We start from the raw sequence: 24,931 nt of genomic DNA on the forward strand, positions 1-24,931 counted from the left end.
CGGGCTGGCTCCCGAGTCATTAGACGCTGACACGCAGCTGGCGCGCTTGCCCCCGTGTCACACAGGAGAGCAAGGGGGCGCCAGGGGCAGGCCGGGGAGATCCCCGCGCTCGGAAACGGCCTCTTCCCACCCCATCCCCTGCACTGCACACACCTCCCTCCCTCCGCTCGGCAGCCGCCCCGCTACCGCGCCTCTCGCCTCGGCACTTGCCGGCGGACAGGGGCGCGGGCACCAGGGAGCGTCTCTCCCGCGGCCCTTCCCACCTCTCGCCGGAGCCGCAGCCCGCGCACCCGCCGCATCCCGAGCCTCCCCCCAGCTCCTCTGCTACGTCTGGCTGCCGCCGGCCTTTGCCTCGTCCCCGGCCACCCCGCCCGCCCCCGCCCGCGGCAACATCAGCCACCGCTGACGGCCCCCGTGGAACATCTGGGCGCCCCCCCGCCGCTAACATCTGGGCGCCGCCGCAGGGGGCCGCTCGGCCGGCGGGCGGGCGGGCGGGGTAGGGGCTGCGGCGCCGCTCTCGGAGGAGGCCGAGGGAGCCGCGGAAGCCCAGGCCGGCCGATGGTGCTGCAGGGCGGCCCGGGAGGGGCGGGGCGGCGGCTGCCCCAGAGCCCGGCTGTCCTGCTGCTGCTGCTGGCGCTGGGGCACGGCTGGAGCTACCGCGAGGAGCCCGAGGAGCGCGACAGGTGGGTCCCGCGCGGAGCCCCCGGCGGCCCCGGCAGGCGCTGCCCCCGGCCCCCCGCCCGGCTAACGCCGCCTCTTCTCCGCCCCGCAGGGAGCTGTGCTCCGAGAGCAAGGTGGCCACCACGCGCTACCCGTGTCGCAGAGCCGGCGGCGAGCTGGCCACCTGCTTCAGGTGAGCGCGGGCGCGTCGGAGTGGGTGTGGGTGTGGGTGTGAGCGGGGCGGCCCCGGCCCGTGGGGGTGTGTGGGTGCGTGTGTGAGGGGGGCGGCCCCGACCCGTGCGTGTGTGTGTGTGAGTGAGTGTCAGCGGGACGGCCCCGGCCCGGGGTGTGTCTGTGTGTCAGTGTCAGTGGGGAAGCCCCGGCCCGGTGTGTGTGTGTGTGTGTGTGTGTGAGCGGGGCGGCCCCGGCCCCGGCCCCGGGGTGTGTGTGTGTGTGTCTGTGTGTGTGTCAGTGTCAGCGGGGCGGCCCCGGCCCCGGCCCCGGCCCCGGCCCCGGGGTGTGTGTGTGTGTGTGTGTGTGTGTCAGTGTCAGCGGGGCGGCCCCGGCCCCGGCCCCGGCCCCGGGGTGTGTGTGTGTGTGTGTGTGTGTGTGTGTCAGTGTCAGCGGGGCGGCCCCGGCCCCGGGGTGTGTGTGTGTGTGTGTGTCAGTGTCAGCGGGGCGGCCCCGGCCCCGGGGTGTGTGTGTGTGTGTGTGTCAGTGTCAGCGGGGCGGCCCCGGCCCCGGGGTGTGTGTGTGTGTGTGTGTCAGTGTCAGCGGGGCGGCCCCGGCCCCGGCCCCGGGGTGTGTGTGTGTGTGTGTGTGTCAGTGTCAGCGGGGCGGCCCCGGCCCCGGCCCCGGGATGTGTGTGTGTGTGTGTGTGTCAGTGTCAGCGGGGCGGCCCCGGCCCCGGCCCCGGGGGGTGTGTGTGTGTGTGTGTGTCAGTGTCAGCGGGGCGGCCCCGGCCCCGGCCCCGGGGTGTGTGTGTGTGTGTGTGTCAGTGTCAGCGGGGCGGCCCCGGCCCCGGGGTGTGTTTGTGTGTGTGTGTGTGTGTGTGTGTGTCAGCGGGGAGGCCCCGGCCCCGGGGTGTGTGTGTGTGTGTGTCAGTGTGAGCGGGGCGGCCCCGGCCCCGGGGTGTGTGTGTGTGTGTGTGTGTGTCAGTGTCAGCGGGGCGGCCCCGGCCCCGGCCCCGGCCCCGGGGGGTGTGTGTGTGTGTGTGTGTGTGTGTGTCAGTGTCAGCGGGGCGGCCCCGGCCCCGGCCCCGGCCCTGGGGTGTGTGTGTGTGTGTGTGTGTGTGTGTCAGTGTCAGCGGGGCGGCCCCGGCCCCGGCCCCGGGGGGTGTGTGTGTGTGTGTGTGTGTGTGTGTGTGTGTGTGTCAGCGGGGAGGCCCCGGCCCCGGGGTGTGTGTGTGTGTGTGTCAGTGTGAGCAGGGCGGCCCCGGCCCCGGGGTGTGTGTGTGTGTGTGTGTGTGTGTGTGTGTGTCAGTGTGAGCGGGGAGGCCCCGGCCCCGGCCCCGGCCCCGGCCCCTGCCCCTGCCCCGGGGTGTGTGTGTGTGTCAGTGTCAGTGTCAGCGGGGCGGCCCCGCCCCTGGGCTCTGTGTGTGTGTGTGTGTGTGTGTGTGTGTGTGTCAGCGGGGCGGCCCCGCCCCTGGGCTCCCTCTGTGTGTGTGTGTGTGTGTGTGTGTGAGTTAGTGTCAGCGGGGCGGCCCCGCCCCCGGGCTCTGTGTGTGTGTGTGTGTGTGTGTGTCAGTTAGTGTCAGCGGGGCGGCCCCGCCCCCGGGCTCTGTGTGTGTGTGTGTGTCAGTCAGTGTCAGCGGGGCGGCCCCGGCCCCGGGGGGGGGGTGTTACTGCAACATGGGGCTATTGCCTCTGTGAGTGTGTGTTGCTGTGGTGGCTGCCCTTGCTCTGTGTGTATGTGTGTAGTACCAGCATATGAGATTGTTGCTTCGGTGTGTGTGTGTGTGTGTGTGTTACCAGAACTGCTCCTGCTCTGTGTGTGGTACGCCCATGAGGTGCTGTCGCCACCTGAATGTGTGACAAGACACTGCTGCCCCCAGCGGTAGGGTCACAGCACTGTGCAGTCCGATGGCTTGCGTAGTGCCAGCACGGGACTGCCTCCTCCCTGGTTTGTTCAGCTGGGTCTGTGTTAGGGTAGCTGGTGTGTGCTCTGTAGTGTCAGGGTATATGACCATGTCTGGGTGGGTTAACACTCGTCTTGTGCTGCAAGTGTGTGCTTGTTACCACAGCCTGACTGCCATCTCTAGTGGGGGGGGTGACTCGTGTGTGGCAATGGGTTGTGATGGTGTCTGCTTGTTTTTTGCTGTGTGTGTGTTGTGATTGATGATGTATTATAGCACTTGTATCACATGACTCCTGCATTGTGGTAATGAGTGCCATAACCAAACGCAAACAGCCTCTGAGGACCCTTGTGCCAGCCAGAGTGGCCACGGTTGCTGGTGTGGCACCTGGCATGGTGTAATGATGTTCCCAGACCTGGCTCTGTTCTATGAATGGGCCAGAGCCTATCTGTATGATAATGGCTGAAGGTGCCTTTCAGGGTGTTAAGATGCATGGGGTGTTATGGTACTTGTGTGACTGTTTGGGATCAGTGAGTGATGAGGTGACAGCGAAAGTGTGCATTTTGTGTGTGTATGCATAGTGTGTCAGCTGTGGGGTGCTGATTGTGCTATACATGTAAACATTCATGACAGTCCTATCGAGAAGATGAACGGCTGGTTTAAGAATTGCATGTTGTTTATAAAAGTTGTATCTAAAGGCAGCCAGAAAGAAATGTTTAATGTTTGACCCACTCTGTCGTTTTCCTCTGCAAAGTCTGTCAGCAGCTGTGTCTGCTTAGCACTGAGGGAAGCCAGCCTGTGGAGTGAATGGGGAGCAGAGTGTTCAACACTTGCTTGGGTGTTGTTGCATTAGTGACTGTATCTGGCATCTCCTCCGTACTAGCAACATTCGCCAAATTCTGGTGGTTCTCCAACTACAGAAATTTACAGCATGGGGTGTACTGTGCACTTCCAACCATGTTGCTCTGGTAGCCTTTGCCTTAATCTTGAGGGAGCAAGTTGGAAGGGTAAGGGAATCACTCCATCGCTGGACCCATTTCATACTTGACCTCTCGTTTTTTAGCATGTAGACACTTATCTATTATGAACCCACTGCAAATATGGTCATTTAATTATGGCTTTTGTTTGTTCCTGATTTTCCTCTGTGCCAGTCTATTAAAATATGTTGGTAGAGTGAAAGTTTTCATATTTCACATGGGTGCAATTCCAGGGACTTACTCTTGCCATGCACTGACTCTGACTCCATTTAAAATCAGCTGGCATGCCCTAGCTAGCAGCGCCCGAAATATTCAAATGAAGGGGCTGTGCTGCCACCATGTTCTTAGTGAAGTAGTCTTGGATGGTGGAGCTCACTTTCCCAGTTGAGCTGAGACAGTCTGAGTTTAACCTTTTGGGGTATGGTGCATACAGCCATCTGTTTGGCCTTTGCCTGAGATAAGCTGATGGAAGGAATGTTAATGTCTTTGAGCATGGCCTTGCTATAGTTGATCACAGATTCTGTTTCTGACTTTCCACTTTGTATTACGTGTGCTTCTTATATCCAGCTGTTTGCAAAAAAACTGTGAAAACTAGAGTTGTTTCTAACTGTTAGAAATGTACCTAGAGCCTTTGATGAAGACATAAACAGCAAGCAAACCAATAGCTTATTACCAACGTCCTCTGAGTAATCTAGTCTCTCTCAAGCAAGATGTTAAGCCCATGAAACAGGCACTTCCCTCAACATATACCACTTCCAGAGGTAACTGCATTGGGTTTGAGGGGTATGTGTGCACATGGGCTAAATGGTCTGGTATTATATATGGGGCACATGACATATCGCGAAAGCATCTTTGAGCTTGTGAAAGGCATTAAAGAAATCTATAAATGTTAGAAAACAAGGGGAATTTTAAAAAATCTCTTCTGGTGACAAATTGCTTTTCTTTTCACAATGCCTTTCATTTAGTGTAAATATAGGTGGATTGAACATGTAGCTTTGCAGTTCACATAGGTTCTGACTCTCCTCTAACTGTAAAAAGGCACTTATCACTAGTGGATGTGTTACCAGTGGGATGGATCCCCAGGGAATGGTTTTGAATAACAATTTTTTTTATCAACGAAACATAAAATCATCACTGATTGTTTACAGAAGCCACAAAAATTGGGGGATTAGTAAATAATGACTACTGGTTCAGAGAGCTTGACTACTCTTGCCAGGGGGTGGGGAGGGTTTCAGGAAAAAACAATTTTTTTTTTTTTTGAGAAATAAAGTAAAGGTGGGGTGGGGAAAGCAGGGCATTCAAACTGCCATGCATGACAAGTTGAGATGAGGGCTTTTCCCTCAGAATAATACCTCCAGCTCTGCAAATGACTTTCAATGACTCCTCCCCCCCCCACTTTAAGGTTGAAAATGAATATGTATGAACAAAGCACAGCTATTATTGGCTTATATGAATGCTCCTTTTGCAATGCTGTGGCTATAAATGAGAGTGCTCCATTTCGCAATGCTGTGGCTGTGTGAAAGTGATTTTTTTTAAACTTATTTCAACCTTAGGAGGTTTAAAAGAATATGGTTGGGGAAAAAAAAGCATGCAGTGTAGACACAGCCAGAGAGATTTGTATATTGGTGAATGTGTATAAGAACAAAGAATGTTGATCATAGTTTTAGAATGGGGGATTCTATGCTAAGAAACAATTACTCTGCAAAAGTTTTGAGAGTTGCGGTGGATAAACAACTGATGTATATATTTTTTGCAATGTGTATGCTCTGGACAGAAGAACCTATGGATTCTGGAATGCATACAGAAGTGGCTCTTGAGTTAGAGCCAAAAGATTATTTCTCTCTGATGCTAACATGACCATTGCTGTAACACTGCGCTCAGTTCTGGGATTCGCAATTCAAGCACATTAATTTGGAAAGTGTTTAGAGAAGAGCCAAGAGAATGGCTTAAGGATTAGGAAGCAAGCCTTATCGTGCAAGGCTCAAAGACCTCAATCTGTTTGTCTTAACAAACAGCAAATTAAGGGATGACTTGATTATAGTTGATAAATAGTAACCTGGGAAACAAATATGTAATAATGGGCTCTTCATTTGAACATAGAAAAGTTTAACATGATCCAATGGCTGGAAATTGAAGCGAGACAAATGCAGATGAAAAATATGGTGTAGATTTTCATTGCTGAGTGTGATTAACCACTGGAACAATTTTCCCAGGGCTGTGATAGATTCTCTATCATTGACCATTTTAAAATCCAGATTGGATGTTTTTCTAAAAGATCTGCTCTAGAAAATATTTTGGGGAAGCTCTGCAGCCTATCCTGCCCAGAAGCTCAGACTAGATGGTCACAATGATGCCTTCTGGCATTGCAATCTATGAACCCTTAAATACACCAGGGGTTATAGAACATGCAAATGAAGATGGCTTGCCAAAGAGAAGTCACTAATTGCTGTCCTCAGAGAGCGTTAATGTATCATCACACACTCTGTAAAGTTTTGAGTGATTCCATGACAACCCTTTTTTCCTTCACTGATCTCCAGTCCAATTCACAGCTAAATCTCTTTCCTGCCCCCCCAGCCGTCATGCCCATGGCTTTGCCTTTTTAAGGGGACCACTCTTGCATTCAGTTCCTTGACACGCAATACCACAAAACGTTCTACAGGGAGATGGTAATAAGCAGTGGAAAAAAGGAGGGCTGTTGAGTGGGGTTTGGAGTGTCAATAGTTCAGAGGCAAGGGTTCTCAGACAGATGAGACCGCCTTACTGAGACAGCAACAGCTGACAGTGGAGAGTTACTGGAAGAAGACACCAGGATTGAAAGAGCAGACAAAGCAGGGTGTGGTCCATGTAGGTGTGTTTGACTTCCTGGAAGGTGAAATGCTCCCATGCTCTAGGAGTCCCAAATGCATCCATATCAACATTGCTCTGCTCTGTGTGCAGTGTGGCTAGACTTTGCATGGGTCCAAGCTGCTTTACAGCCCATATTTGAAGTACCAGGGTTGGGCAATAATTTTTGATGGGGAGCCACTCCAAGAATTCAATAAGTAGTCAAGGGCTGCGCTATTCCATGATATTAATGGAGGCGGTGCAGGATCTGGGGTGGAGGTTGGGTGCAGAAGGGAACTCAGTGTAGGGGACTGGGGTGCTGGAAGAGGGTTGGGATCTGGGAGGGAGTTTGGTTAAAGGAGGGAGTTGTGACCTAGGGTATGGGACTGGAGCGCAGGAGGCAATGTAGTGGTGGGTGATGGTGGCAGTGGCAGGCTGGAACTGGGCCACATTTTGCCTGCCCGAGGCTACCCCAAGCTTTCAGAAATCGTAGTGAATCAGACTGAAAAACTAGTGAACTTGCCTTTAAAATCAGAAGACTTTTTTTAGCAAGTAACTTGAGTTCCTTTGGTTGGCCTGGTTTCTGAGTCTTCAGGGCTCATTTGATTCAAGTTTTCAAGCTTTTGTCCACTCCATAAGAATTGTCACAATTTTCTGACATTAAACATAATTTACTTTTTATAACATTAAAGACATATCAAAATCTGTGCAGAAACAAAATAGAAAACAAGTGATTTCAAAGCATTGCAAAGTTATTTTGTTTTGAAATGATTTGCTACACAAAATGAGAAACGTCAGTTGAAATGGAACACTTTTTTATTTTTCAAAACAAAGTTTTGAGCATAAATTTATTTTCAGAATTTTATTTTGTGAAAAAGTTTGAAATTTGGGTATTTCATTGCAATATGGGTACAATTCTGTTTTGCAAACACGTTTTTCATAGAATGGAAAAAAACTGTAGCTAGGATATCCTTTTTTTTAAAAAAATTAATGCTGTGATTCCCATGTAGTCACTTGTCTCCAGAGCCCAGAACTCCAAGTAAGTCACCTAATATTGTTAGAGTTCGCAACACTGTAGCAGTGGAAGGCTATGTCTACACTAGCCAAAAACTTCGAAATGGCCATTTGCATGGCCATTTTGAAGTTTACTAATGAAGCGCTGAAATACATATTCAGCGCCTCATTAGAATGTGGGCGGCCGCAGCACTTTGAAATTGACGGGGCTTGCCGCCGCGCGGCTCATCCAGACAGGGCTCCTTTTTGAAAGGACACCGGCTGCTTTGAAGTCCCCTTATTCCTATCTGCTCGTAGGTTGATGTCCCCATTTCTGGGCTCTGCTTTTCCAGTTAGAGAACATCTGTCCACATCACCACACTTAGCCTCCTCTGCAAGGTAGGGTTGTTATCCACATCAGACTTTCCTACTCATCAGTAGGAGCAAGTGATATCAATGTGGTGTGCATGATTTGACCCTTAGGCTGAGATGAAGAGAAGCAGACATCATTAGGGTGCTAGATTAAGCTACCAGCCAATTAGTGAGGCTACACCCAGAAGAATATAAAATACATGAATATTGTCAGGCTCATGCTAATATGTTTCTTCACTAGTGTGCTGGCATGAGAAACGTGCTAATATTGAGCAAGCCAATAGAGGCTTGAGATGGGGTGTGACTCGATTGTGAGCTCATGAATAAAGATGAACAAAACGCAGGGCCAAACTAAAGAGAATATGTTCATATTCACTTGTGAGCAAAGTGACCCTGTTCATGACTAGATGGTCCCCCCCCTTTCTGGTATATGTACAGCTGGGCTCTTTGCCTTAGTTTGGTTTGTATTTATTTTTAGATGTAGCCTTTATTTATTTTTGTAAGAGAACAGAGGAACATGTTTGAATAGCAGTTGGCGCTTCAGCATGGTCAGTATTTTTAAGCCTTATTTTTATTTTTAACAATAAATAGTGTACCAACAATAAGATTTCATACTCATGCACAACATACTCATATACACTAAGTTCTGGTTATTGCTAAGTACGTAATATGAAACAGGCCTTGATCCTGCATTTCACGGGCACCCAGAGCTCCAGCTGAAATGGATGAGAATCTAAGCAGCACAAGGAAGTCAAGACTGTGCCCTTTCTCATTATAATGTCTCCACCTTCTGAGATATTTGCATGTGGCACCTTAATTTGCTTAACTCCTTTAAAAAGACCCTAATAATATTATCAATATGCCCAATTAGACAGGTATTAGCAAAGTTCCTTCATTATTCCAGGATGCATGTGTTTTACTTGACTTATGACTTACCAAACATTGATTTTTAACATTTTGGTTTAGGTATCTCGGAGGTCTGGGCCTTTTAAATAGCTATAGCAAATTTTAGCTCCAACTGCTTACTACATTTGCATAACTGAATTTACAAAGCTACCATTTGGGGCAATGCTGTGTTCTTCCTAACTAAGGTGTGCTGACATTGGAGCACATAGAAGTATGCAGTGAAGAGAGAGTTCATCTATTTACTGGTAGGAATAAGGACCGGCAGTTTGAATCCTGGATTCTGAGTGTGCGACCAGTCCTTCCCCTCTTGAAGTCAGTGATCTTTGCCATTGACTCAGATGGGACCAGAATCACCCCTGAAATTAGTTAGTTCTGTTCTTATCTACATGTAAAATGTGCACAATATACTTGTCTCATGAGGTGTAACTATGGTTGCCAGGTGTAAAATGTCCAGTCAAAAATGGACCCTAGTGCCAAGTGGGCCATTAAAAGTCCAATCACTGGTGCTGAAGGGGCTTGGGATTAAGGCAAGCCTCCCACCTGTGCTGGGTCTGCAAGGTTCCCAGATGTGACTGTCAGGTTTGGCAGGCAGGGGTGGCCAGGGAGGCTCTGCACACTGCTCCAACCCTGAGTGCTAGCTTTGCTGCTCGCATTGACCTGGGATCTGTGGGGGTGGCAGCTGCAGCATGAGGGCAGTGTGCAGAGCCACCTTAGCAACCTAGGGGCCTTAGGGACATGATGGCAGTTTTCCTCCAGCCACCTGAGGTAAGTGCCACCAGGACTCCGTATCCTCTCCCATACCCCAACCCCATCCCAGTCCAGAGTACCCTCCTACACCCAAACGCCATGCTTGCATATATCCACATGCCACCTCCTACACCCTAGACTCCTCATTCCTGGTCCCACCCTAAAGCCTGCACCCAGCCAGCACGCTAACCCTCCTGCACCTCCATCTGCCTGGTGAGAGGGAGGTGGGATGGAGTGAGCAGAGAGGCAGGGTCTTGGTGCAGGGTTGAGTCAGGGACGGGGCATGGAACCAGGGTGTTCACTTCTGTGAAGCTAAGCGGTTGGCCACTTTAGGTGTAGTGATGAGGCCTAACTTTTTAAAGTTTGTAAAATGCTTTGCGGTCCTTGGGAGTAGGGTCGGGGGAGTGCTCTACATGAGCTAATCTTTATCATGGGTAAGTTGTCTCCTGAGAGCTTGGTACAATTGAGTGACACACAAGAATAATATATGAGAGTGATGACTTCGCATGTTATCGGTTTCTTAAGTACTAACTGTATCCATCAGATTAGCCCAGGGTTTGCTTAGCATAATTCCATGCAGGCTTTTTAAACAGGATACAATGATTTTACAACTATGCAATACAATCAGTTTTCTAATCTGATAACTGTTTGGCACCTAAAAATACCTATCAGTAGTCAGGATAGTGTTGCAGGTGTTGAATTGTGCCATGAAAAGGATATTCTAAAGGTTGTAACAAAAAGATAATTCAAACATTAAAGTAGAAATACCTGTATGCCTATAAGCTGCTAGCTAATTGTGATGCTGAGGATCACCTTCTAAAAATACTTTTTTTATTCTGTTAAAGCTGTTATTGCTAGCAAAGTCCAAATTTTTATAGACTGTATCATTTTACACGTTCTTAAAGGATAAAAGTTATTGCAAGTCAGTCAGAACTGAACTGCTCCGCAAAGGGCAGCACTTCCATTGATACGCCCCTTGAGACCATGTTCAGTTCTTAGTTCCCAGAGTCCCTGAAGAGCATGTTGCATTGCTTCCCAGTTAATTTGACTACATACATTTTTGATGTTTTCAGCCAGAAAAAGCAAAGGTGATATTTTATCTCAGGACCCTTTTTTGCTCGCTGGACACGATTTCCATTGCCTTTCCCAGCCAAAACTTGGCTGTTATCGCTTGCAGTAGAATCAACATAACCCTGATTCTCGTTGCAATGTAAGTTTGCACATAACATTTACCTATTTGGGGAAAAGAATACATAAGCACCAGTTACCTTGGAGGGTTATATGCTGTCTGCTGCAAGTTTGCTGAGAATTCAAGAGGATGAGATGTTCTTAGTTACATTTTACGTGTGTTTTTGTTTTAAAAAAAATAAACAGTTACATCTGCGAGAACACTTTTGCCAAGATTGTTTGTTTCCATAAACTAATAGTTCTTGTTTCACTGGTACTTTAAAGTACAATGGGCTGCTTGCTCTTTGAAACCGTGCTGGTACTTTTGTGCCTCGCACATTGTGTGTGTGAGACTAGAAATAAATTATGAATATTACTGTATTTAGTCGTTCTGAAACTGGGAATTTCAGAATCAGATACATCAGTGCATCTGTTATGCATAAAATAATTCTGTGTGTGTGTGTGTGTGTGTACACACACACACAGCAAGAGTGTGTGCCTTAGGATTCCACAAGCTATAGCAAAAAACATAACACTGTATCCTGAGAAGTGCCGAGTCCCACTGAGTTAGAGGGGAGTTACAGGTGCTCAGCATTTGTCCTATAAATAGATTTGCTATTTTTTATTAATTCTGATTTAAAATTAGTAGGTCAGGGTGTCTTTTCAACTCCTAATATGTATTATCATGGTTATGCAAGAGTGCTTTCTTGTATCTTTGCTTTTTAATTGTTCTTACTCTAGCTTGACATCCTTAGGTAGGACTTAGTGTTTGTAAATGTGGATAGTTTACAGGAAAATGAAGCATGAATTTTTTTCCCACAAAACAATTAAACAATGGCAGTGGGAATAAACTTCTCCATTCAAGCCAATCATTTGTCTTCACTGCTACTTTGAAGTAGAACTCTTAGTGCTGGTTTACATTACTGCAGTAAATCGCTCTAAATTATGCAACTTCAGTTACATGAATAACATAACTGAAGTCAGCATTGTTAAGGCTACTTTACTGCAAGGGCTACACTGCTTGTGTCAGTGGGAGAGCATTTCCCATTGACTTCCCTGGAGCTTCTCAGGGGTTGGGGTGGGGTGGAGTAGAGAGCCGTTTTCCATCAATTTTGTGTGTCTTCAGACTTGCTAAATCAATACATGCTGCATCAAAAGCAGAAATGCTGATCTACTGGCAAGTGAACCCATACTCTTAGTAACAAAGGTTTTGCGCCCATTCAGTACTTGGTTTGACATCTTTGCTGAGACTAACGAGGGAATGGATTGGTGCCAATTGTTGTGGTGAATTATAACACTGATCTCTGTCAATAGGAACAAAATCAACACCATGCACACATCTTATGAAGTGCTGGTCATTGATCCTGATGGCTTTCCACCATTACTGATTGGAGACATCTTTGCGCTAGCAACTGAGGCCTTTGTCTAAATGCTTAAGTTGTACTGCTTTAACTGGACAGGTATAGTTTAAAGTGGTATGTGCAATTAAAACACTATACAGGTGCTTCCACTTTATCAGGAAAGGGAATGAACTCTGCTCAGTTTGTAGTGGTATATATGGGCCCACATTAGTGGTTGTACTGGAATAACTGTGTCAGAAGAATCACACCCTACCCAACTTTTATAAGCTAGTATAAAAACTGTGTTGATCAAGCCTAAAATTATCATTGACAATTAGCAGTACAGTCTTCCAGTCTCTTGAGGTCCCTTCCAGTTTTAATGTTCTATGAATCTGTGTATCCCATTTTAAGGTCACAGGCTCATTTTTATAAAACATTGTAGAATAGGTATGCCATCACCATGTGGTTTAACTGGGATTGTTTATGAAAATCGGTGTGTGAGGTCTTAGAATACTACAGCATGTGCACTGACGTTTGTAAACTATATATGACATCTTGCAGGTTTTTACTGAGATTCGTACAGTTTTGAATAATATACGTGCAGCTTACAGAGTGCAATACTTAGGTGATATCTGTGTGCTTTAGCTAATACATACATGTCCCCACTTTACCATAGGATCTGGGAAATAGATAGTCCTTTATGTATGTGTAACCCCAGAGGCACTGAGACCACTGACAAGGGAGAGTGAAGTGTCTCTGCTCTACAGGCTTGCCTGAGAGCTAGCTGGCCTTTAGCTCATGTGGTAGAGCACAGGGCTTTTGCCCCTAAGGCTGAAGGTCCAGTACCTCCTGTTGACAACTTGGGACCATCAGCATTTCATATGTACAGTAAGCTCTCTATTTACTGGGCTCATGGTGCGGAGGGGTGTCCTTTATTCCCGAAAGTCCACTAAAGGTGAGTGTTTACTGCCTCCCTGGCTCTCCCAGCCCACGCGCGCCCCACAACCAAAAAATAAAATAAAATAACCAAAACAAAGAATAACCCCCTGCTGCTCACCAAAGCCACCACTGGAGGAGCCCCTGGATGTCGCCCTGGCTGCAGCTGTCTCTCTGTGTGCAGCTGGAGGTGCCTAGCTGCGTGCAGCTTGAGGCATCTGCTGCACATGGCTAAGGGTGCCTTGCCACACGCTGCTAGAGGGGCCACCTCATGTCCTGCAGGAGTCGCTGCTGTACAGTCCTCCCACCAGGGTGCAGTCTGCGGCAGTGGTAAGTCTCCCCCAACTTTTTTTTTTTTTGGCCACGGGTGGAGGGCTTAGGATTTTACGGAAACCGGTGGAGTTCGGGAGCAATGGGGGGATGTCCATTGTTCCCGAAGCCCACTAAATCAGGGTCTGTAAAATCGAGGGTTTACTGTATCCTCAAAAGTCTCCTGAGAGGAGAGGAGGTACTGTTAGCCAGAGCTTTGGTAGATGGGAAATGGAAGGATAGAGAGAGTGAGTGACTTGCCCAAGGTTACATAGGCAGTCTGTAACTGAACAGGAACTTGGACCAAGTTGTTCTGGGTCTTAGGCTAGAGTCCTAAATCCTGGACTGTCTTTCCTCTCACTGTTAATCAAAGACGGATGCAGATGATAGCTTGGATAATGCTTTGAAAATCATTTTCTGCACACACACGCAAAAAGAACCTACTAAAATCTTCTTTGAAGCATTTAGCTGTTGTGGCTGTTGGCACTATATAAAAATTTAGAACATAAAGAAAAGCGCTTTCACACGTGCTAACACTTATAAATATTTTCCAAATTTTTTACACAGAAAAAGATGGATTTTTTTTTTCAGGAACTGTTGGTAAAAAAAATCATCTTGTGGATCTGAGAATGCCTGCCTGGGAAACCCATTAAACCTATAAATGGTGTCAAAATATGCAGTCTGCTGCAGAAGAACAGAGGATTAACACGCTCTTTGTGAAGTCTAGTCCATGTTGGATGACAGCCTTCTGGGCTAACCTCAGTCAGAATCCTGCACAGACATCTAAATCACGCTGTACAAAATGCAAGTTCTGTCATTTTTTCTTGGGGAGCGTGACAGGAGGAGCATAGCAAAAGGGTGTTTTTATTCTCTTGGAGCAGCTAATGTATATGTTGCTCCACAGTGGGCCAGTAACAAGGTCAGCAGCTATTGTTGGGGGTGAATTAGCACTTCTCTTAGGCATAAGAGTACAGCCAAGCCTCTGAGACTCTACAAATCACCTCCCATCTCAGTCCCGTGATCTTGAAATTCTCCAGTGTGCCACTCTGTGGTCTGTCATGATTTCTGTTAGCCGGAGGACCACTTACCATGGGTATGGCCAGAGCCTGTGTTCCCAATATGTTTGTTTACAGCTACCAGTCTTGGCTCTCGGTGTTCTGTGCTGTTATTTAGCTCTCATTTACCCCCACATGTCTTCTAAGAGCCCAGTAAGCAGTGCAAGTGTTGGTCATGTGCTAGACCAGTGTTTCTCAAAGCGTGGTCTGTGGCCCAGTACTGGTCCTTGGTGGGGATGGGGGAATACCGGTCCATAGAAAATACAGTAATCCCGTGAAGTGCACGAGGGCTGTATTCCATGCAGCACTCACGTACCTTGAATTTTGCCTAAGTCGGGGAGGGCTTGTGGGGTGGGTTGGGGCCCTGGGAGTGGGGCCAGGAGTGCTTGCAGCCGCTGCTGCTCCAGGGCCCAGAGTGCCTGCCGATGCCGCTTTCCCGGGGCTCTGGGCCGGGAACGCCCATGGCAGGGAGCCAGAGCCCCATGCAGGGTGTGTGTGTGAGCTGGGGCTGGGTCAGAGGTTGAGGCTCAGGCATGCGGGGGGATTGGGACCCTCTGCTAGGGGAGGTGAGCTGGAACATGGGGGTGGGGTGAGCTGGGGGCACGAGTGTGGAGGAGTTGGGGAGGTTGAGCTGGCAGGGGGTTTAGCCGCGCTGTTCTGGGGGAGGGGTTTCAGTCCTCCTGGCTGCCTGCAGTGGCAGGCAGCTAGGCGAGCTAAAAGCCTTCCCCCTACCTTCCAATAGCAGTGCCTAGCACCACTCTAGGAAGGCAGGGGAATGAGCTCTTAGCCTGCCTGGCTGCTTGCAGATGTGGGAAAGCTAGGCAGGCTAACAGCCCAGCAGCTTCGCATTGTGCAAAAATCGCGTTAGTGATGGTTTACTGTATACAGATTATCGCTGTGTACCATTATTATTTTGAATAAATAATAAACAGTGAAAATTTATTCATTTTTTATTCTTTTATGTGCATTTATATTTTTAGGCCACAAAAAGAGGTACTGGAAAAAAAACAGGTTCCAACTATATAAAGTTTGGGAAACTCTGTGCTAGACAACGTTGGCCTCCTGTGGTTCAGCAAATTCTGTGATTTGGTATTGGTCAAGTCCCTAGGGTGCTGGGCTAGAGAGGTTCAACCCATAGCTTTCCAAATGCAGTCCTCTGCTGCCAAGCTTGCATATTGTTAATAAGCTCCTGCCTACCCCAAAAGTTAATGCATCATAATGTTTTGCAGTATGGAGATTAAGGGCGGGTTTTTCAAAGGAGTCTGTGGAAATGAGTTTCTTAATTCCCATTGAAATTCCTTTATACTCCTTTGAAAAATCCAACCTGAACCTGTTGTTACCCTTAGTGACAATGTGTCAGCAAGATAACTGAAGGAAGAAAGCTTCGAAGTCTCATAAAAACATGCAATAATAGCTCCAGAATAACAGCAAAAATCAATGCTCTTGTGGGTTTACTTGTATAAAAGCACCTATTTATGCTTCACCCTCAATATGGTCAGTTCACTGTGAAATAGACCAATATAATTAAGATCTTCCTGTGAGCTGGTGTAATTATTGTGATTAATGCATTGAGGCAGGAGTTACTACAAAGGATGAGGTCTGGCAAATAGCTATTCATGTAGATGGAGTTTCTTGATGGTAACATCAAAGGAGGTCTCAGAATTTTTAAATTAGTAAGCCACCAACTGTCTGATAAGTGCCCTCCTCAGTGGTTTGATCAGTAATGAAATCCAGGTGCACTGTATCATGGTTTTGATCTATAGAATATAAATATGACCTGACTTTCAGGGCATGTCATCTTGCGTGAAGGCTCCAGATCAGCGAAATAGTTGCCTAAGGGCTCACTGTGGTTGATACGAAACACGTAATAAATATAGGCCACCAGAGAGAATGTGACTTTTAAGTTTATAGTAGGGATCACATGGTCCCTAGCGTCAGACTTTTTTGTCTTTTAAAAAAAATCTGATCATGTTCCTTGTTTTAAATAAAATAGGGAGGCAGTGTGATCTAATTACAATTATTATTTGCATTCTTGTAGCATATAGAGGGTGTAACTGAGATCAGGGCCTCAGTGTTCTAGATAGATAATTCCTGGCCTGAAGAGCTTATTGTCTAAATGCCCAGAACAGATGGAAAGGATAAATGAGAGGAAAAACCAGGAAAAGAAGCAGAAGACAAAAACTAAAATAGGCAGAAAAGGGGAGGAGTAGAGACAGGAAATGGGAAAGAGACATTTCATCTTGTCATTGTTTTCATTTCATTGTGTGTGTGGTGAGGGAAAATCACTTTCTAACTACACTTAAAATATTTTCAGCTGATCTCTCTTTTTTTATAATAAATAATTTTTTTAAGGAAGAAACTTGAATTCCCAACTATACTTGAAATTAAAAAAAATCTAGTAAACACTGCATCGTTCCTTGATTTTTTTTCCCTTCCTTCCTTAGTTCCTTCCTTTTACAAGTTTGAAAAAGTCTCTATTCTAGATATCTTCTCACCTCTCTATCCCATCCCCAAACAAGTTTCACAGACAGGTACTTAGAATGGGCCACTTGGCCTTTGCTATTCTGTGTTTGAAGATTTGCTGGTCTGTGATGTTAGAGAACAAAAGGTTAAGTGTCACTTGCCTTCCCTAGGCAAACTAGCTCCCCAGTCCTTTGACCACTCACTAGCTAGCTTGGAAGGAAAATATGTTAGTCTTCATTCTGATTCCACAAAATTAGGGAGAACTAATTTGAAAAGAAATATTTAAATTGAACTAAAAAGGTGCAATTATCTTATAACAACGTGTCTCCTCTTTTGTTTTCCGTTGTCTTTTTGTAATGCTTCACCACAAACTATGCGGTAGAATCTCAGGTGATGTGAATGGTCATGGCTCCATTAAAATATCAAGAATACAGTAGTGGAGGAGATTCAATAGACATATACAGAAATCAGTGGAACTGTGACAATTTAAATCAGCTGAGAATCTGCCCCATGTGTCCTGATCTTGTAAACGCATACTGCTCTGCATGGTTCATGGTCCTGACCCTGCATTGTTAAAGTCAATAGGAGCAGGGGTGCAAACCCGATGTATGTAAATTTGTAGCTCTGAGTCCTCTTCTCTAGAGTTCTCATATGATTTTTTTCCTTATCTGTGTTTCACTGATAACACTTAGTGATTAGTTTAATTTCATTGAGTTTATTATAATCACAGTGACTGCACTGCACTCATTTGATATTAATGCACACATCAAGATGGATGTAAAGGGTGTGATTGTAGAACCTGTACTTACATTACTTATTCTACTTATTTACATGAATTATTCCAATACAGTCAATTGAACTATTAATGTCTGTACAACTTGCTCCTACGAAGGGCTTCAGGATTGGGCCCAGTGCTCAAATAAATGATTATTTCCAATGATTACTTTTAGCTGACCCTATTTTCAAATGTCTGGTTTTTAACTTCTAAATGATTAGTTTTCAAACTGTTTATTGATGTTTGTCATAAAAACAATAGTTGCAAGCATGGTTCTTTGCTTTCTCTTAAGTTATTTCAGTGATAATCAAACCTGATAGCAAATTGGACCTGCATGACACTGATTCAGAGCAGTTGTTGAGAAGATTGTTACTGTATTGGCCTTAAAGAAGACATTTGACTTGAATTTCCTCGTGGATTGGGGGTTTGGGTCTCTTTAAAGTTGAGAGAGAGAAACAGTTTTAGTCGCACAAAGTAGCCTCAGGTTTTAGTTCTGCGTTCAGAACCCTTCTCACTAATACAAGGTTTATTCATCTTATCCAGTAAATTTCATTGCTAAATATATGCATAATGGAAACATTAGTATGATAAAGCATTTAGTTACAATCAGGCAACATATTTTCTGCTGTATAGGAAAGCTAAATGCATGTATCTCCACTAATAAGTTTATAGTGGAATTTAAATTAGGTAGCGCACATAAAGACCATGCTCGTTGTATCAGTATTAGCAGCAATTCAATGGAAAATCCACATCAAAAAAGTCCACTTTCTTTCAAGTAGGCTGGGAACACTGTGTATGTCATATTTTAAATAGGCAAGAAAGGCAAAGTCAAAGGAATAATTTGACTTTTTTTAAAAGGATTGGTGTTGGAGAATGAATAGGCTTATTATAAGTTAAATACAAGATACACCAAAGGGGAAGCTTAAAGGAGTGGAAGAGAATATTCATCTTAGGATAGCAAGTGTTATGTAGGACAAAAGTCTTCTCTGTAGAGAAATTAGTGGCATATAAACTCCAGTGTAAAATACCAGTGTGTTCACATTGGCTCTGCAGTCCCTTTAATCTCTTGCTGAAGGTGAAAGTTGAAGATCTAATTTTCTAGGTAGTGGTCAATAACTCAGTTTGCATAGTTGATGCTACACTATGGTTAGGTCTACTCTTTTACCAAAGATTGCTGATGAATGTTGACAGGTTTTCAGGATACTTGGTAAACTAGAAGTTGTTGCATATGTTCAGTATATTTGTTTCATAATTTTTTTTTAAAGCACAGTAGTTTGAGGTATACTTTGGAATAATTTTCAAAAGTGCAGCATGGAGCCTTAGTGTCTAAGCTGAATGTTAACGCCTGTATGGTCATGTCTGAAAGATTGCCCTGAGAGAGAAACAGTTAAAACTACGTATGGTATCAACAGAAAATAACTGAAGAGGAAATTACTTTATCTCTCTGATATATTTCTCAAAAAACAAATATATGACATACTAAGCAAAGTAAGGGCTCCTATCTCTCTATCAGCTGGTGAACTGCCTCCATCACTGTACTATTAAAGTAACCCTACTCACAAAAATAGAGATCAGAGGCAATTGTAAGCTAATCTGGGGCCCTGTTTAGCTTATGATGACTATGAACCACCCAAATGTGATGTCGCGAATGAGATGCAAACACAGGAGGTAGATCTAGAATGGAGAAATGCATACAAGAGTTCTTAGCATAGAGGCAACAATCACATATGATTGCATGAGGTCACCCAAGGATAAGGTGTAGAAGGAGAAGAAGGGAGGGGGTGAGAATAGAGCCTTAGGGAACTCCCAGGGAAAAGGAACATGTCTTTGTGGCTCTTTCCCATATCCAGCCCTGAACAGTCATCTAGAGAGGTGAGAACAGAGTTGCGTAAGCCAGGGGAAGGCAGATACCAAGGAAGAGGAAGCAATCAGCAGTATCAAAAGTAGCAGAAAGAACAAAAAGAAGATGACTTAGCCAAAAAAGAGGTCACTGCAGCTGATGGTGAGTGAGTCTGTGGAGTGAGTAGTCTGGTGGAAGCTGGACTCAAATGTGCCCCATGGTTTGCCTTATATAAGGAAGCTAATTCAGTAGTTTTCCCAAAGGACTGAATATGAGGGAGAAGAAGAGCAATTGGATGGCAGCTGGAGAGACAGGTCCAGTCAAATATATATATTTTTTCTTTTAGGATGAAAGAAACCCTGAAGAATAGTGGGGTAAAAGTGAAGTCACAGGACTCTGGCAGGGTTTAGAGGGTCAGGTGAAAGGGTGTGAAGAGATAAGTAAGTCAGATACTTGAAGCTCAGATGCACAGGATTGCTAGAGCTACTTGCAGTAATAAAAGTTCCAGGGGAGGATCCAAAATGTATAAATTACGTGGGCTATCCTTTAATATTGTAAGGGCCTGATCTGTAAATGGGTGGGTGCTGTTAACTATTGTTGACATCAGTGGGAGCAGAAGGCAATCAGCACCATACAGAATTGTGTGGGAAAGGGGGCATGATGAAACCTTTTGTCCTCACGCTGTCTCCCACACTCCATAGTTTACACTCTTGGGCTGTAAACAGCATGGTGCAAACAGATGTTTACCGCATGGGATAGCTCTTTGACTGTACACATACATAGTAAGCACCATTTCAGTCAACCAGAAAACAGTTTATACATTTAGTTAGATATATAAACATAGTTGTTTTGGTGTATAATATGTTGTGACCTAAGTAGGTCATCTGTCGTTCTTCCAAAAAAAGTACACGTTTTTCTGCAGCAGCTTCTACCCAATTCATTTTGTGGAATATAAACTTGAAAAAGTATAGGAAATCCCATATTAGCGCCACTCCTGACTGTTTCCATATTTTAATCAGAAGATGGGATTTTTTTTCCTGTGAGAATTTGAAATTTTCCTGTTTGGAAAATAATGGTTCTCCTGTGGGAAAGTTTAAAAAAGACTATTTTCTGATGCTTTGAGAATTTTGTGTCGGTTACCATGCCATGAATCAAATAACAATAAGAAATTTGTTGCCCCTGATTCCTGAGCTACTGGATGCTGAGTAGAGGGAAGGCTGGAACACCTGAATATTTATTAAATTGGACTCAGTGAGAATTAGAGGTGATGAATGGAAAAACTGCCTTCTGAGCGTGCATAGCCTTCTGAATGTGCTATGGTCATTCTGAATACTTGGTGATAATGTTTGGACTGATCAACCTTCTGACGCTTCGTAAACTCAAAATTCTGTGGCACACTGGGCCAGTATGTAGTGATTTACCTGGATGATATCTTTGTCCTGCCACAGACTGCTTGTTTAGTGTTTATCTCTTCCTGCTTTCTGAGCCTGATCTTCTGCTATCCCGGTGAGGTGACTCTAAGTGGTTCCTGCCCTTTGCCTCTGTCAGGTGAACCTGACTTCCAGGTACTCTGACTTGGCCTGATTTCTGGTAACTTGACATTTCATCTGTTGCTTCTAGTCTGTCTCTTGATTTTGATTTGACATTCCAGCTTGGCCTGATTCCTGGTGATTGGCTTCTTCCTCCTGGATTCTTGGCCCGAACCAATACTAACCCCCAGGCCAGGCTACCCTTCCTCTGGCCTTCAGACCCTTGGTCAGCTGGCCTAATCCTTAGTCCAAGCCACCTGTTACAGTGAGGCAACCTGAATTTCGTGTTGGGAAAATGTCAGGCGGAGGGGGTGATCCTCACAAAACCTTTTACTGGGAAAATCCTGGGTTTTGGTCAGGTCTTCTCCATTTTTCTTAAACCCATTTGTTGCGTCTGGTCTTAAATTAAACCCCATTGCTATGGACACTTTTTATATCTCAGTAACCCACACCTGACCAGTGTCTCCTATAAGCTGAGTGCTTGGGTGGCCACCCAGGAAGGATTCAGGTGCCACCCAGCTGATAAGCAGAATGCCCAAAGCCATTCCCAGCAGGCAGCATATGTTTCTATTGGTAGTGCAGCTCTGCAAATGCCTTGGTGTACATAACAAAATTTGTTCTGCCCATGGACGGAACAAATTAGAGGGAACAGTGCACATGACCCACTCTTTTTAGAGAACTGATCTGAGGAACTTTCCTAGGCTGAGCTGTCAATAGAGGTGAATTGGAAAAAAAACTAAGCAGGAATAAATCACCAGACCCAGATGGAATTCACCCAAGAGTTCCGAAGCCTCTGTACTGTATGACTTGAGGATAGTTAATGGACCACTGATTTATTTATTTATTTATTTTTAAAAAAGACTGTAAATGTGATCTTGGACTGCAGACCAGTAAGCCTAACTTGAGTACCAGGCAAGCTGGTTGAAATTATAATAGAAAACAGAATTAACAGATGCATCAATCAACATAAGAGGCTGGGAAAGAGAAATGCCTCATCAACCTATTGCATTTCTTTGATGTGGGGGATCAACAAATATGTGGACAAGAGAGAGATTATGGACACAATGTACTTGGACTTTCAGAAAGCTTTTGGCAAAGTCCCGCATCAAGGTCTCCTAAGCAAAATAGGCAGTTGTGGAGTAAGAGAGACGGTTCAGTCATGGATGAGTAGCTGCTTACAAGATAGGAAACAAAGGGTAGGAATAAATGTTCTCAGAATGGAGAGAGGTAAATAGTGGCGTTCACCAAGGAGCAGTACTGGGACCGGTGCCATTCTGCATAGTTATAATTGATCCAGAAAAAGGGGTAAATAAAAAGGTGGCAGAATTTGCAAATGATACAGAATTACTTAAGATATTAAGTACAACAGCAGACTGTAAAGTGTTACAAAGGGATCTCAAACTGATAGGGCAACAAATGGCAGATGAAACACAGTGTTGATAAATCCAAAGCAATGTACACTGGAAAACATAATTCAAACTGTATGTTCAAAATGAGTCAGTCTCAACTTAACTATTACCTCTCAAGAAAGAGATATTGGAAGGATCTTGGATAATTCTCTGAAAACATCTGCTAAGGTATGGTTACACTACAGCACTCTGTCAACAGAAGTCACTGTCGAAAGAGATGTCCTGATCAAAACTTCTGTTGACGGAATGTGGCCACACACAAAAACCAATCGGAAGAGCGCTCTGCTCTGTCGACAGAGCACCTGGGCAGTCCAGCTGCTCTCTCGACAAAACAGACACCCGGAAGCTCATTGTTGTGGATGTCCTGTCTGTTGAGAGAAGGTCCTCCCCCACCACCCCAGAGCGTCCAGACAGCTTTTTGTTGACAAAATCTGTCAACAGCAGCATTATGCCTCAAAGCTTTGAGGCAGAATGCTGCTGGCAAAAGTGCTGCATTTTTGAGATACCGTCAATGTTTTGTTTTCAAAAGCGGGCTGTTGCCAGCAAAGCTTGCTAGTGTAACTGTAGCTCTTGATGTGCAGCATCAGTCAAAAAAGTAAACGGAATGCTGGGAATATTAGGAGAAGGATAGATAAAAATGGTAAATAATATGATGACACTGTAAATCCATGGTGCACCTACACCTTGAATTCTGTGCAAAGTTCTTGTTGCCCCATCTCAAGAAAGGCCTGTTAGAATTGGAAAAGCAGTAGAGAAAGGCATAAAATGATAGAAGGTGTAGAATAGTTTCCATATGAGGAAAAATTAAAAAGACTGGGACTGTTCAGCTTGGAAAGATGATTAAATGTGATGTGACAGAAGTAATGAAATCCTGAATGGTATTGGAGAAAGTGAATAAAGAAGAGTTATTTACTCCTTCACTTGACACAAGAAACAGAGGTCATTAAATGACATGAATAAGCAGGTTTAAATAAACAAAAGACAGTACTTCATCCATTGCACAATCAACCCATGGCACTCATTGCCAAAGGATGTTTTAAAAACCAAAAGTATAACTGGATTCAAGAAAGAATTAGGTGGGTTCATGGAGGGTAGGTCCATCCCTGGTGATTAGCCAAAATTGCTAAGCCTCTAAATGAGAAATGGTGGGACTGCCCTGCTCTGTTCATTCACTCTGCGGCACTTAGCTTTCGGCACTATCAGGAGATAAAGTGCAGGGCTAGATAGACTCGGTATGAACCAATGTGGCTGTTCTTATGTTGGTCCCTGGTTGGTCATTTAAAGTGCCAGAGAGCCAGATTTTCAGTAGCTGTTAACTGGCATCCACCTACTCCGTTGGAGCTCTACTTGTTTGTGCCAGTTAATGCGTTAGCCCTTAATTCTTTCTAACATTGTAGGAAAAAATAAATACATAGTAAGTTGTTCCAACAAATTAAATACGTCTCACTATTGAAATTTCAGAATGTCCCTGATTTGTGTTTTATGCAGCTGAATCATGTGTTAGTGTGCTGTTTCTTGTCCCTACCCCACCCAACCCCTATACCAGGAGAGACAGTTGGGGTACCAATTTTATTAAATTTTCTTAAAAGAGCTGCATTATTCTGCCCTTCCAGACTTGTATCACAGAGAGGCAGTGTGATCTTGGGATGCATTATTGTCTAACCATGGGTCTACTTGCCAGGAATTTAGTTTTACCACTGACTCTTGTGCTGATTTACTGTGTGTTTTGGGCAAGTCAGTTAAAATTCCTAAGCCATATTTTTAGTCACCCCGCATTGGGGTATGCTTCAGCATTTGGTCTAGATGGATGGGCATTTATCATTACTTAGAGAAGGCAATGATAAACTGATACACAGGTAAATTTATGAAGTGCTCTGAAAGTGTAAAATTTTATGTAACTGCTATTGTTGTTATACCAAAAGGTTCTTGTTAATTAACCTATTAAGTGGTTGTTAGATTTAAGCTGATTTACCATATTACGGGATGTCTGAACTAGTGCTGTGAGAGAGGAGCTAAAAATTGTTGCATTTGTTTGGAATACAGTTTCATATCCACAGAGAGACAAATTACATTTCTGTTGTGTTTTCTTATGTTACACAACTATCCAGACAATTTCCACAGTGGGAATAAGTGAACAAGACATTACTGGAATATCTCCAGTGAAAATAGCAGTTTGACTGTAAAAAGAAGTAGAAAACAAGTAGTCAAAAGGAGAGAATTGCTCTTTCTCCTGTCACTGTAGTTAAGCCACCTACCCAGGAGGCAGTAGTTAGGTCAGTAGAGGAGTTCTTCTGTCAACGAGTGCTGTCTACATTCGGGATTAAGCCAGTTTAATCGCACCTTTCCAGGGTGTGAATTTTTTCACCCCCGCGAGAGACAGCTGCACTGGTGTAACTTCTCCATATAGATCAACCCTTAGTTTATGGTCAGCCAGTGTGTACATGTACCACATGCTCCCACACGCAAAGTCTAAGGGGAGACCCTGCTGCCATCCACCAAATGTTCTTCGTGTACTTTGGTTTACTCCTATTTGAAAGCCGGGTAGGTCACAATGCC

The 24,931-nt window shown here is 45.2% G+C and overlaps 1 protein-coding gene across 1 annotated transcript in view; it reads left to right on the top strand.

The window, feature by feature from the left end:
- Nucleotides 1–248: 248 nt before the first annotated feature.
- CCBE1 (collagen and calcium binding EGF domains 1) overlaps nucleotides 249–24,931 on the top strand; it is a 167,823-nt gene continuing 143,140 nt past the window's right edge. Inside the window, exons 1-2 of the mRNA XM_074994329.1 lie at nucleotides 249–683; nucleotides 773–853. Coding sequence (XP_074850430.1) covers nucleotides 559–683; nucleotides 773–853 — 206 coding nt within the window. The 5' untranslated portion in view covers nucleotides 249–558. The remainder of the gene's footprint in view (nucleotides 684–772; nucleotides 854–24,931) is intronic.

The sequence above is a fragment of the Carettochelys insculpta genome, chromosome 5, assembly GCF_033958435.1.
Source record: "Carettochelys insculpta isolate YL-2023 chromosome 5, ASM3395843v1, whole genome shotgun sequence".
Lineage (NCBI taxonomy): Eukaryota > Metazoa > Chordata > Testudines > Carettochelyidae > Carettochelys > Carettochelys insculpta.